Source organism: Labeo rohita, chromosome 3 (genome assembly GCF_022985175.1).
Source record: "Labeo rohita strain BAU-BD-2019 chromosome 3, IGBB_LRoh.1.0, whole genome shotgun sequence".
Classification (NCBI taxonomy): Eukaryota; Metazoa; Chordata; class Actinopteri; order Cypriniformes; family Cyprinidae; genus Labeo; species Labeo rohita.
In genome coordinates this window covers 22,553,959-22,567,464 of record NC_066871.1, presented here as the reverse complement: position 1 = coordinate 22,567,464, position 13,506 = coordinate 22,553,959, and the positions used below count along the sequence as shown (strand labels likewise).

The 13,506-nt window shown below is 34.8% G+C and overlaps 1 protein-coding gene across 1 annotated transcript; it reads left to right on the top strand.

The window, feature by feature from the left end:
- Positions 1-5,240: 5,240 nt before the first annotated feature.
- Positions 5,241-13,488, top strand: nat15 (N-acetyltransferase 15 (GCN5-related, putative)). Its single transcript, XM_051102723.1, has 7 exons — positions 5,241-5,420; positions 6,181-6,296; positions 6,387-6,516; positions 9,983-10,079; positions 10,170-10,404; positions 11,726-11,908; positions 11,992-13,488. Exons 2-6 carry the CDS (start codon positions 6,187-6,189, stop codon positions 11,880-11,882), a joined length of 729 nt encoding a protein of 242 aa, XP_050958680.1. The 5' UTR covers positions 5,241-5,420; positions 6,181-6,186; the 3' UTR covers positions 11,883-11,908; positions 11,992-13,488.
- The last annotated feature ends 18 nt before the right edge of the window (positions 13,489-13,506 follow it).

The following is a 13,506-nucleotide window of genomic DNA, read 5'->3' as shown; positions in this document are numbered from 1 at the left end:
CTGGTTCAGGGCTGGTGTTTTGGGTTTTGAAAGACAAAAAAACTAATTCGAAACTAGGCTCTGGCTCTGAACCAGCACTCAAATTGCCTTGGTGGAAAATGGGTATAAGTGGACTATGCAAATAGAAGGTCTGCAGGACTATATCCAAGGGACTCTTGTTCTGCTTCTCTAATGGCAAATGTTAAAAATGGCAAGCCTTCTCCCCAGTCCTCTCCAATAGAGAGACAGTAGATACGCAACATACGCAACAATCTTTCCACAGCACCTCGGGATTGTGGATGATATGCACTCGAAAGTACATGCCTAATTCCGGCTGATACTCACGAGTAACAGTAGTGACATTATCAACATCACCTAACATGTGAACCAAAGCTGTACTATTAGGTTGTGAGGCAGCAACTTTATGTTTCCAAGCCCAGGCACTAGACACAGTTCAATACTGAAACTCATTTTAGCAAAATATAATCCCCACAGAATTCAGTCTGGAGTATACTAAATCCCTTGCCAGTCTAAAAAGCATCCACAATCTTTTTTTTCTTAAAGTCCACTTCCAGAACAAAAATTTACAGATAATGTACTCACCCCCTTATTATCCAAGATGTTCATGTCTGTCTTTCTTTGGTCATAAAGAAATCAAAACATTTCAGCATTTTTCTCTATATAGTGGACTTCTATGGTGCCCCGAGTTTGCACTTACAAAATGCAGTTTAAATGCGGCTTCAAACGATCACAAATGCGGTAGTAAACAATCCCAGCTGAGGAAGAAGGGTCTAATCTAGCGAAACGATTGGTTATTTTCATAAAAATATTACAATTTATGTAATTTTTATGTCAAACGCTCGTCTTGTCTTTTTCTGTCTGAACTGTTTTTTCCGGTTCATGACAGTTAGGGTATGTCGAAAAATTCCCATCTCATGTTCTCCCTCAACTTCAAACTCGTCCTATATTGCTGTTTTACTTTTTTGTTAAGGGTGTTTGATCTTCTTTGCATGTTCACTTTGCCAAGACTGGGTCTGTACTTCTGCAGCGATGTAGGATGATTTTGAAATGATTTTTGAAGGGAGAAAATACGATTGGAGTTTTTAGACATACTCTAATGGTCTTGAACCATAATAAACAGAGTTCAGGGAGAGTAAGACAAGACCATCATGCACAGTGTGTATCATGCATGTGAAGTACTTGTATAGTCTGTCTTAGGTTATGTGTATGTATAGTCAATCATTATTGTACAGTTAGATTATCGCTTTCAGTAAGTTAGCTATGTATAGGTTTAAAAAATTGTTTTTACGTCTAGTGTATGTATGTTTATATTTATGTTTATTTATGTAGCACTGTGTAGCACATGTCCTGCGAGACAAGACATGTAGCGGAATGACAATAAAGCTCGACTTGACTTGACTTGAAAAATCCTGAAATGTTTTCCTCAAAAAACATAATTTCTTTACGGCTGAAGAAAGAAAGACATGAACATCTTGGATGACAAGGGAGTACATTATCTGTACATTTTTGTTCAAGAAGTGGACTTCTCCTTTAAGGCTTCATAGAATTCTTTAGATTGTGGTATGATGACACCACAAACCTCAAAATAAAATTGAACACCAGAAACTAGTTATAAAAAACTTAAGCAGGGCGCAACCATGCTTCTGTCTGAGCTCTGGGGCGTGAGCAGGGATTTCACTCTCTGGAGCGGGCTCAGGTGGTGTTTGTTTTGCTTAATATGATATTAAGAGGCAGATCAGCGGGTGTTTCTGCAGTTTAATATCTACATAAGAGATGTCCTCTCTCCCAGACAAAACCTAAAATACTATGTGGAAGTGCAAGACAGATCATTTTTCTTAGTGCACCAAACATCAAGTAAATACAAAAAGTCCCTATAATAAGTCAATTTGTCCTTAATTAAGGCAAAACATATTTGTGTCCCAAAATTGCTCTTGAGAAATTTTTATTTTCATTGTCCCCTCCAAAAGGTAGATGAAATTTACACCCATGGGCAAAAGCTGTAAATAAAGTAAATAAATAAATAATGTTTATGACATTATTTTTTAAAAGCATCCTCACTTTACAGTAGAATTGCGTGATACAAACTCGCAGTTCTGAGAAATAAAGATAAAGATAAATAAAGATATAAACTCACAATTGTGACTTTTTTGGTACTACTTTATTTTAAGGTGTTCTTGTTACACATTACATGTACTTACTATTATGACAATAAATTATGCATAATTACATGCAAGGAACCCTAAGCTAAACCCTAATCCTAACCCTAACCATATAGTAAGTACATGTAGTGAATATTAGTACTTAAATGTATAATTACACTGTAACAAGGACACCTTAAAATAAACTTTTTTCAGAATTGCAAGTTTGAACCTTACAATTCTAAGAAAAAAGTCTGAATTGGGAGATAAAACGTCACAATAACCTGGTGGACATGGGCTTCCATACCAGACAGTAGATTTAAGAAGTTTACATCTTGGAAGTTTAACATCTTGGGCCAGTTGCATAAACTGTAATAAGTTATAGAATTAAAAACATATCACCAGTCTTAAAGGAAAAAAAATAGACTTGTAAGACTAGTCTAAACCTTTTATGCAACCGGCCCCTGATTCTAATTTTGTACATTAGAATGTGTAATAAATGTAAATACGTATTTACTTTTTCCATGTAACTGATCTGTTTTTAATTTAAATTGTTCAAATGTCTCTCTCTCTCTCCTTTGGCTTGCCTCCTTTTATCAGGGAGTGATCCGCACAGCTGATTTGACACGTTTTACGCCGGATACCCTTCCTGCAAATTGTTAAAATGTCTAAAAATGTAAATTCAATGTTCCATTTGATAGATTAACAATAGGCACTGTTCCAAAAACTGTGTGAACTCTGTGTATTCTGGTTCATGACAGTTAGGGTATGTTGAAAAAATCCCATTTCGATTCTCTCCTCAACTTCAAAATTGTCCTTCATTGCTGCAGAAGTACCGACCCAGTGTTTACAAAGTGAACATGTAAAGAAGATCAAGTGCCTTTTACAAAAAAGGTAAAACAGTGATGTAGGATGATTTTGAAGTTAGAGAAGAAAATGAAATGGGGGTTTTCAACTCTTGAACCGGAATACACAGAGTTCACGCAGAGCTAGACAAGAGGAGCGTTTGAGGTTAAAAAGTACATAAACTGTAGATTTGATTTTAGAAAATAACTGATTGTTTTGCTAGATAAGACCCTTCTTCCTCGGCTGGGATTGTTTAGAGTTCTTTGAAGCTGCATTTAAACTGCATTATATCTTATGACTTATAACATTACATGTATATTACACTACACAATGGTAGTAAAGGGTACATTTATTAAAAAAAAAGGGTTATTCATGGAAGGACAAATAGGTCACTTAAATTGGTTTGACTGGTGTGCATTTTCAGCCACGTAACAATGGTGTTATGTTGCGAAACACACAAATAGGCTACTCTACAGACAACTGCATTGTGTTTAATCTACTGCTTAATTTAAATCCTTCAGCTTAATTTTTTATTAAAGAATGGAAATACAGAATTTTCAGGAGAACATTTAAGAATATATACATAAAACATTCCAATTAACACATTGAAGGAATATAATTGTAAAAAATGGTAGTAAATGAGTAAATGAACAAAAAGTAAATAAAACTAAAAGCCTTCATTAGCTTATACTCTGAAATGCTGTTTGCATACAGTATTTGCACAATCAAAACAGCAGCTAATACAGTCAAAGAACACAATGCTCACGGTGTTAAGATTTCGACAACCTGTAATCCTACTGAATCCTACTGAAGAGGACCATTTGGTGACCTTGCTGTGCTGTTTACCTCTGCTTTCTAGGATCAAACACAGTAGGTTAAACACGGCCAGAGTAAATCTGGAGAACATACAGTCATTCTGTGTGAAATGGAGGGGGGGTGATGGATTTCGGTAACCTGCCTTGTGACATTTGGTGACCTTTCTGTACTGTTTACCTCTGCTTTCTAGGATCAAACACAGGAGGTTAAACACGGCCAGAGTAAATCTGGAGAACATACAGTCATTCTGTGTGAAATGGAGGGGGGGTGATGGATTTCGGTAACCTGCCTTGTGACATTTGGTGACCTTTCTGTACTGTTTACCTCTGCTTTCTAGGATCAAACACAGGAGGTTAAACACGGCCAGAGTAAATCTGGAGAACATACAGTCATTCTGTGTGAAATAGAGGGGGGTAATGGATTTCGGTAACCTGCCTTGTGACATTTGGTGACCTTGCTGTATGTCCGTCACTGTTCACATCAGACCAAAGTGGTTTCTAGGACATAAAACATGAGGTTAGACATGACCAGAATGAATTTGGAGAACATCAAACCAATTTGTGTCAAATTGACTGCTGTACGTCCGTTGGGTCAATGCAAAACAAACTATTATTTAAAATGATATTTTATCATTTATCAAGTTAGTTATTTTTAACTATAATTATACCAGGGGCCGATTGCATAAACTGCTTAGACTTTTTTACTCTTAAAAATGTATGTCATGTATTTTTTTCCCTTCTAGATTGCTCATAACTTAAAACAAAAGGAAGACTGCTTTAATTTAAATTGAATCTTTTTTTTTTTTTCCGGCCTGTCAGTAACACAGATAACACATGACAGTGTGTATGTGTAGCTATGCTATCATCATTCACAGCCTTCTTTTTTTTTTTTTTCCCTTTAAATTTAATTAATTAATTAATTAATTTATTTAATTTTATATACCTTTTTATTCAACCATACTATGACAGACAAGACCGGGGGACAGAGAAAACAGGAGAGAAAAAAAATGAAATAATAATAATAATAAAATCTAACATTAAAAAAAAGGAAGAAGAAACCAAAAAAAAAAAAAAAAAAAAAAAACTTGGGGAGAAAGTCAACAGAGGAGGGGGAGAGAGAGAGAGAGAAAAAAAGGAGAAGGATAAAGAGAGAGAAAAAGAACAAAAACAGATAATCTGCTTCCATACCTGCTGACAAAAAGAGAAAACAACAGAAGACACAACAGCAGAGAAACTGCAGCAACAACCAGCACTGAATCTTATAAAATTGGTTATCCCTTGCTAACTAGTCCTTAAGACGCAGTTTTAACAACAACTTACCCCAGATGAGTACCCATCGCCTGTGTGATCGAGTTTAGGCTGAACAGTGACAACAGCGCCTGCTACGGTCACAGAATTGGGTGTAACACCGGAAGTGTCTGCCCAGAGTTTGTCGAAGTGCTAACGGCTAGGCTAATGCATTACAGACCGCAATCCGATTCTCTGACTGAATGTGTCATCTTCACATCGGACACAAATTTACACACTATCGCCATGCTACCGCAGCAGTGAACCTTCTCCACGGCAATAAAAAGAAACGACGGCATATCCTTCTGCTTATCCGAGCGGTGAAACTAGGCAGGTTAGGAATTATTTCGCATCCCAGCTAATGATTTCTGCATGTAGCTTTTAGCATGTAAACAAATAGAGGAAACGCGACTGTCAGATTGATTATTTGTACGCTCTGCGTTTCCACATCATGCTATTAGAGATTTTTTAAAAGTCTTCTAATGCTTTTTTAGTTGCCTCAATAAAATCCATGTATGTATTTTGACATGCAAGAGTGCTAACTAGCTACTAGCTTGTGAGATTATGAAGTTGTCGTTCAGTTTCATTTTTTCAGGCTTTTTCTGCGTTTGTAAAATTACTCCACAGTGTTTTGAATTGAGTTTGCTATTCCTCAGGTTTAAATAGACTGCAGTGAGGTTACTTTAACTGACACCTCTTTATATGTCAGTATCATAGTGTCAGTTTCAGTTCAATCATTTGCTTATTATGACAAAAATGTTTTCTATTTACTTTAACTTTGTATACTGTTTCTGTTTTTCTTTACAAATGACAGCATTTGAGTTGACAGTAAACTGAAAGTAGCATGTCTCAGTAAACTGAAAGTAACACTTTTTTTCTTCAGAGTGACAGTGAGATGTTACAAAACAAATAGCTAAAAGCTTTTGAAAGCAAGTTATTGAGCATGATTTTTACACATGCTGACCGCAATACCCCAATCCATCAATCTTTTACCACCTAATGGACTGATCAATAAAAGTAATGCTTTTCAAACTGAGATGCATGTTGTTCGGCTTGTTTTGCAACGCTGAATTCTTCTTAACTTGTTCTTTCAGGTGTGAATGACCGACGTGGTGCCTACCACCGCCCTCAGTGAAATAAAGCTCCGCCTACTCTGCCACGATGACATAGAGAGAATAAAAGTGCTCTGTGGAGAATGGTTTCCCATTGAGTGAGTACTGATACATTTAACCAAACCATCCTATTATACAGGTCAAGTACAACACTAACACTCTCTGTTATTGGTTTGTTTGTGTTTCAGGTATCCAGACTCATGGTACCATGACATCACATCAAATAAGAAGTTCTTCTCTCTGGCTGCCACCTTTAGAGGTGGAATTGTCGGGATGATTGTGGCAGAAATAAAAAGCAGAACGAAAGTGCACAAAGAGGTACAGCTTGCATATGTATACTGAGACAATGACACAAAGAGGAAAAACTAAAGCATCAGAATAAAAGAGTGCTTATAATGGTGCAATACATTGTGTGCATCCAAAAATGAAACTTGGAGGATGAGTTTGTTCTTCAAAGGAACAGATTTGGAGAAATGTAACATTACATCACCTGCTCACATATGAATCCTCTGCAGTGAATGGGTGCCGGCAGAATGAGAGTTCAAACAGCTGATAAAAACATAACAATAATCCACAAGACTTCTGTCCATCAATTAATCATTAAGATGTTTTTATCTTCAAATGGGTCCATAATATTGCTTTCTCCACTGAAAGTCTTGTCTGAATCAAAAGAGAAATATGCACTGATCAAGAACAACTTACAAGCGAAAACAGTCCAAAATAGTTCAAATCAAATATGTCAGGGGATTTTCAGAGAGGGTAATGGACTAATATTTTTAAATTTAAATCAGTGGCAAAATGCTGAAAAGATTTGTTTCTTACAAACACAAAGGTTTTCACTTCACAGGATGTTAAGGGAATGGAGTCATGTGGATCATTATGGTGTTTTTATCAGTTATTTAGATTCTTATTCTGACGGCACCCATTCACTGCAGAGTATCTTTTGTTGAGGGGATGTAATGCTAAATTTCTTCAAATCTGTTACTATGAAGAAACAAACTCCTCTACATTTTGGATGGTCTATACTGTTCCTTTAACTTCTATGAATACATGGGTGGATTTTGCGTTTAATGCTATTGAATAGTAATGTTTGAATAAGTGAAAAATGACTTTGACCATGAACAATAGTTCCTCTAGAGCTTTGATGTAAAGGATCATAATTAAGATCATCTGACATACCCAAAGCCTTTTTATAGCAGGTGATTAATTAGGTTACAGACTAAATTTCTGCACGTAGCAAAGGATTTGACCTTCATTTTTCAAGGTACAGTTATGTCTCTTACTAAAGCTGCGTACAGCTACTTTCTGTGTTCATGAGAGCTGTTATATTATGTAAGTTAGATATTACTGTTTGTTCACCTTCAGTGAACTATTTAAACCCATGCATTATTAGTGCTATATATATCAAAGTTAAGGACATTTATATGTACATGATCTGTGCTTGAAGTACAATGAAACGGTACAATCTTACTTGAATATAATATACAGCTTTGCTATGCACTTAAATACACATATAGAGGAAATAATAATAATGTTAATTTCCAGACAACAAAATGGCAGAGTTGATGAGTTTACTGAAAAGATCAGGTTCTGTAGACAGAGTGACAGTGACAGTGACAGTGTAAAGTCCAGTGTCATTATTGATAGTACACATTAATGTTGTTGTGTGTTGAATATAATACAGCACTGGGGTAGAAACTATTTCTGTATCTAATCGTGCTAGTTCGAATAGTCTTGAGCTGCTTACCAGAGGGCAAACAAGAGAAGTGTGATTAATGTGTGAAAATGTGATTTGTGAGGATTTGAGTGTGATTTCTTCATAAAGTGATATGTGCAAAATTCTTTTAGAAATTTATTAAAAAAAAAAAAAAAAATTCTAATTTTTTATTTACGGTTGAGGTCAAAAGTTTAGATACACATTGCAGAATCTGCAAAATGTTAATTATTTTAACAAAATAAGAGGAATCATACAAAATGCTTGTTATTTTTTTAGTACTGACCTGAATAAGATATTTCACATAGAAGGCGTTTACATATAGTCCACATAACAAAACATTAGCTAAATTTATAAAAAAGACCTGGTTCAAAAGTTTACATACACTTGATTCTTAATACTGTGTTGTTACCTGAATGATCCGCAGCTGTTTTGTTTAGTGATAGTTGTTCATGAGTCTCTTGTTTGTCCTGAACAGTTAACCCTTTGGGACGCCTAAGTTTACTTCACCATATTACAAATAAATTTGAATCTAATCATGACAAACTATATATCGTTGGGAAGGTCTAAGACTCCTAAATATATATTTTACCACTCTTTTTTGTTATAAATTATGTAGGAAAAGTAATAGATTAATTCATGACAAGAGTGCACCTCAGAAATCTACATCATAACAGGAGTTCTGACCTTTGTCACAAAAAGACTTTCTTCGCTGCCTTTTTCCCTATCATGCAGTAGAAATCTTAAGAAATTATATATCAACTGAAAACTTAAAATCTCAAAATTCATCCTTTGAAAACCGTTTTAAAATCAGACATTGCATTACCGTGGAAATTGTAGATCAAAATCATATCACAAAATGTTTTCGTTCATAAATTATAAAAATTTAACTTTGGATAGTGCATGTTCGTGTCTATGTTCAAGATAGGGTGTGACAGTTAAAAAGTAAAACCTTTTTATGTGTGTGTTTGAACTCTTTCCAACAATGACTACGATGCTTCAGAAGGAAAAACGATGCATTAAGAGCTAGGGGTGTAAGCTTTTGAACAGAATGTGTACATTTTTCTTATTTTGCTTAAATTTCATATTTTTTTCATTTAGTACTGCCCTTCAGAAACTACAGAAGATACTTACATGTTTCTCAGAAGAAAAAATAAGTTAAATTTACCCTGATCTTCAAATTCAAAAAGTTTTCACCCCTTAAACTTTTAAAAGGGGTCTTTTGTATAAATTCAACTATTATTTTCTCTTGTGGACTATATGTAAACGTCTTTTATGTGAAATATCTTATTCAGGTCAGTACTAAATAAAAAATCACATGCATTTTGAATGATCCCTTTTATTTTGGTAAATAATTAAACTTTTGACATCGACTGTAATGATTTTGGTGCAATTCATATTTTTCTCCAAAAATGTGCTTAACACTCAAATAAGAAATGAAGGCTATGTACATTATTTTACTATGATAATTTATATAAATATATGTATGTTATTAAGCTACTGTACAAAAGTATTGAACAAAGATACATTAATTTTTTCTAAAGTAACATTTATAATGTTACAAAATATTTCTATTTCATATTAATGCTGAATCTTAAAAAACGGTTCTACAAAAATATTGATTAGCACAGCTGTTTTCAACTATGATAATAGATATGAATGTTTCTTGAGCAGCAAATCAGCATATTCGAATGATTTCTGAAAGAATCATGTGACACTGAAGACTGGAGTAATGATGTGGAAAATTCAGATTTGCCATCACAGAAGTAAAATTACATTTTAATATATATTAAAAAAGACAAAAAGTCATTTTTAAATTGTAATAGTACTTTACAATATTACTGTTTTCCTGTATTTTTGATTAAACAAATTCAACCTTGGTGAGCATAAGAGACTTCTTGTCAAGAAAAAAAAAATCAAAAACTCTTTGGAAAAACTTGAACTCCCTTAATATGTCAGCAGCTACAATCTAAATCAGACACAATCTAAATAATCACTTTTTGTTATTCCAATATGTTATCCCAGCTAACCGTCTGTGTTGATAACTCAGCATATATTTCTCTCCACCAGGATGGAGACATCTTGGCCTCCAGCTTTCCTGTTGACACTCAAGTTGCGTACATCCTGAGTTTAGGGGTTGTGAAGGAGTTTCGGAAACATGGAATAGGTGAGAGTTGACGTTTGTCTCACCTGGTCTTACAGACTGTGTGAACTGTATTCAGACTGGTCTCTCATATTTCTTTCTCTCTCTTTGCAGGCTCTCTGTTACTGGACAGTTTAAAGGAGCACATTTCCACCACAGCACAGGACCACTGTAAAGCCATCTACCTGCATGTGCTCACGACCAATAACACTGCCATTCACTTCTATGAGAACAGAGACTTTAAACAGCACCACTATTTACCGTATTATTACTCTATACGAGGGGTGCTGAAGGATGGCTTCACCTATGTCCTCTACATCAATGGCGGACATCCTCCATGGACCATCTTATATCCTTTTCTTTATCTCACGCATTTGTGTTCTTGTGTCACATTTATCTGTCAGTGGGAATAATCAAAGGGATTGGTAACTAGAGTTGCAGTAATGTGTTATAGGAGTAGTTCACTCCTGAATTATAATTTCCTGATCATTTACTCACCCCAATGTAATCCAAGATGTTTATGTATTTCTTTTTTCATTTGAAAAAAAGATTAAGGTTTTTGAGGAAAACATTCCAGGATTTTCTCCATATACTGGACTTCAATGGGGATCAACAGGTTGAAGGTCCAAATTGCAGTTTCAATGCAGCTTCAAAGGCCTTCCAGTTGAGGAATAAGGGTTTTATTATATATAGTATATACTTTTTAACCTCAAATGCTTGTCTTGCACTAGCTCGACCACGCATTATGCATTCACGCTGGAAAGGTCACACATGTTTAAGTCAAATGCCTTTTTACAAAAAAAAAGTAAAACAATGATGTTAAATGTTTTTTCGCTCTACCTTACCTTTTTAAACTGAAGTACACAGATGAACAAACCACGTGTGACCTTTCCAACATGATTACGTAATGCATTAATTCAAGCTAGTGCAAGATGAGCATTTGTGGTTAAAAAGTATACATATTACATATTTTACTCTATTTTTTACTCGATTATTGACAGATCGTTTTGCTAGCTAAGACCCTTATTCCTCAGCTGGGATTGTGTAGAGCCCTTTGAAGCTGATTTGAAGCCAATTGAAGTCCACTATATGGAGAAAAATCCTGGAATGTTTTCCTAAAAAAACCCTAATTTTCTTTCCAATATAGTTTGTACTTGCACAGTGAAATTCATGTTCTGGCAGCACATACAGTAGTAAATACTGCATTTTTTTTTTTTTTTTTTTTTTTTTTAAGAAATGAACACTTTCATTCAGCAAAAACACAGGTATATTGATCAAAACTGGGGGAAAAAATCCTGGATGCAGTTTCCACTAAAATATTAATCAGAACAAATGTTTGCATCATCAAAAATAATAAATATTTAATATTAGAATGATTTCTGAAGGATCATGTGACACTGAAGACCGTAGTAATGGCTGCTTAAACTTCATCTTTGACATCACAGGAATAAATTACATTTTAAAATAGATTTAAATATAAAACAGCTATTTTAGGTTGAAACTATATTTTACAATATTATTTTCAATATGTATTTTTGATAAAAAAAAAAAAATGCACCTTTGGTTATCATAAGATACGCCTTTCAAAAACGTAAAAAAAAAAAAAAAAACATTCAAATGGTAATGTGTATTCTCAGATGTCTAATAGCATTCCTTAACTCACTCAGCACTGATTATATTCATCATATAGGTTCGGCACTGGCTAGTCTGAGCCCCTGCTCAATTCCTCAGAGAATTTACCGGCAAGCACAGAATCTCCTGCGCAGCTTCCTGCCGTGGTCGGGCATCTCTTCCAAGAGCGGCATTGAGTACAGCAGAACAATGTGAAGACCATCAGGTCACAACAGTGCAGGGTACGCCTGACTCATCCACCTATTCACACTCGTAAATGCATCAGTAATTTTCTTCTAAGCTCTAATGATGTCTTATTTATCAGGTGGAAGAGATCGATTTGTTTGGTCACATCAGATGCCGAAGAGGATTGTGAAGACTGACATCGGATCTCTCTGGTCTCGAGCAGTGTATTATACTTGTACATTACATATGTATATACATATATATACTTTAATTAATATATGCATAGTCATTAGTAGATTGCCCTCTTAATATAAACTCTCCACTTCATGCCTGTAATTCTGCTGCTGTGTAGAAATACTCTATTGTTTATCCAGATTTTTAATATAAATGGATTTTTATTTGTGCCTGTTCTACATAGATGATTTTAGGGTTTGATGGTAGAAGTATCCATACTTTTTCCATTTAGTCACTTTCATGCACGTGTCAAGCTCTACTGTTTTATTTTGTGCAGGATCACTTTGACACTAAGCATATATTTTAGCCCCCAGTTTTAAGTTTGATGTTTTTTAAAAACATTTGCACAGAGGCAATGAATGTAGTGTTGCTATGAAGGGAAAAAACACAGTTGCTGACAACCCTCCATCTCCGCCAAATGTGTATTGCTACTGTCAAATGCAAATGTGAAAACTCTTTGAATTCAGAGCAACTTAATTTAGCTAGAGAGTTACATCCTGCCATTCCATGCAGTGTGCTTTCTGTTCTTTTAAAGGGGAAATAAGTGAATGTTGTGGGGGAGAGAGAAATGCTTGAATTTTGGTATGTTGCTTCAAATCAGGGATTTACACACAAAATAAACATTTCAAAATAGACACTCCTGCATTATGTGACTTGCAGTATCAAAAATGTTATTTACCTGTGTTGGACCATCCATTCACGATGACTTCAATGAAACGCACTGGTTTATCGGTGAAGGACGTTTAGAGAAACATTACAAAAGGAACAGAAGCTTTTCTATCACATGTAATTGGCCTTCATTTATTCTGAAAATGTGTTTCACCCATTTCCGGATCTGTAAACCACAATTTGTTTGAAAAATACTGAGTTTTGAAGACAAAATAGCATGTATAAATAGCTGTTTTTAACAAGTTAGAACCACTATCACCTTGTGCTTTTGAGTTTGAGACTGTGTGTAAATCTCCTACAGTGTTTTTAATGTTACATCCTTGTGAACTTGTACATTGTTTTACATTTCATTGTATTGCACTGTCATTGTGTAGAATCTAGACGGGGAAGTGTTTTACACTCTCAGAGTAAGAAAATACATTCTGAAGAGAGGATGATCAACAAGTAGGTGACGTGAAATATTGAAAGCAGTAACTGAGATGTTTTTCATAATCTTATCTGATAGTCTATGAATTGTGAAGCACCCTCTAGTGTTCATTGAGGGAATGATAGAGGTTTTTCTTTTTAATGCTCACAAAATGAATTTGATTTGATGTATTGCTCTTGTCCATTTGCATCCCTCCATTGATCTGTTCTTCATTCATGAACTGATTATTCGTTAATGCATTAAGAGCATTTGAGATGACCTATAGGTAAGAGAGTTAATAAAAATAAATAAATAAATAAACCAAGACTGTGCAACCGTTTGTTT

What these genes read in the sequence shown, in the direction of transcription:
- nat15 (XM_051102723.1), top strand. Translation starts at nt 6,187, where the DNA reads ATGACCGACGTGGTGCCTACCACCGCCCTCAGTGAAATAAAGCTCCGC. An exon ending in GTTTCGGAAACATGGAATAG is followed by an intron (nt 10,080 to 10,169) that starts GTGAGAGTTGAC and finishes CTCTCTTTGCAG; the next exon opens with GCTCTCTGTTACTGGACAGT. An exon ending in CATCCTCCATGGACCATCTT is followed by an intron (nt 10,405 to 11,725) that starts ATATCCTTTTCT and finishes CTCACTCAGCAC; the next exon opens with TGATTATATTCATCATATAG.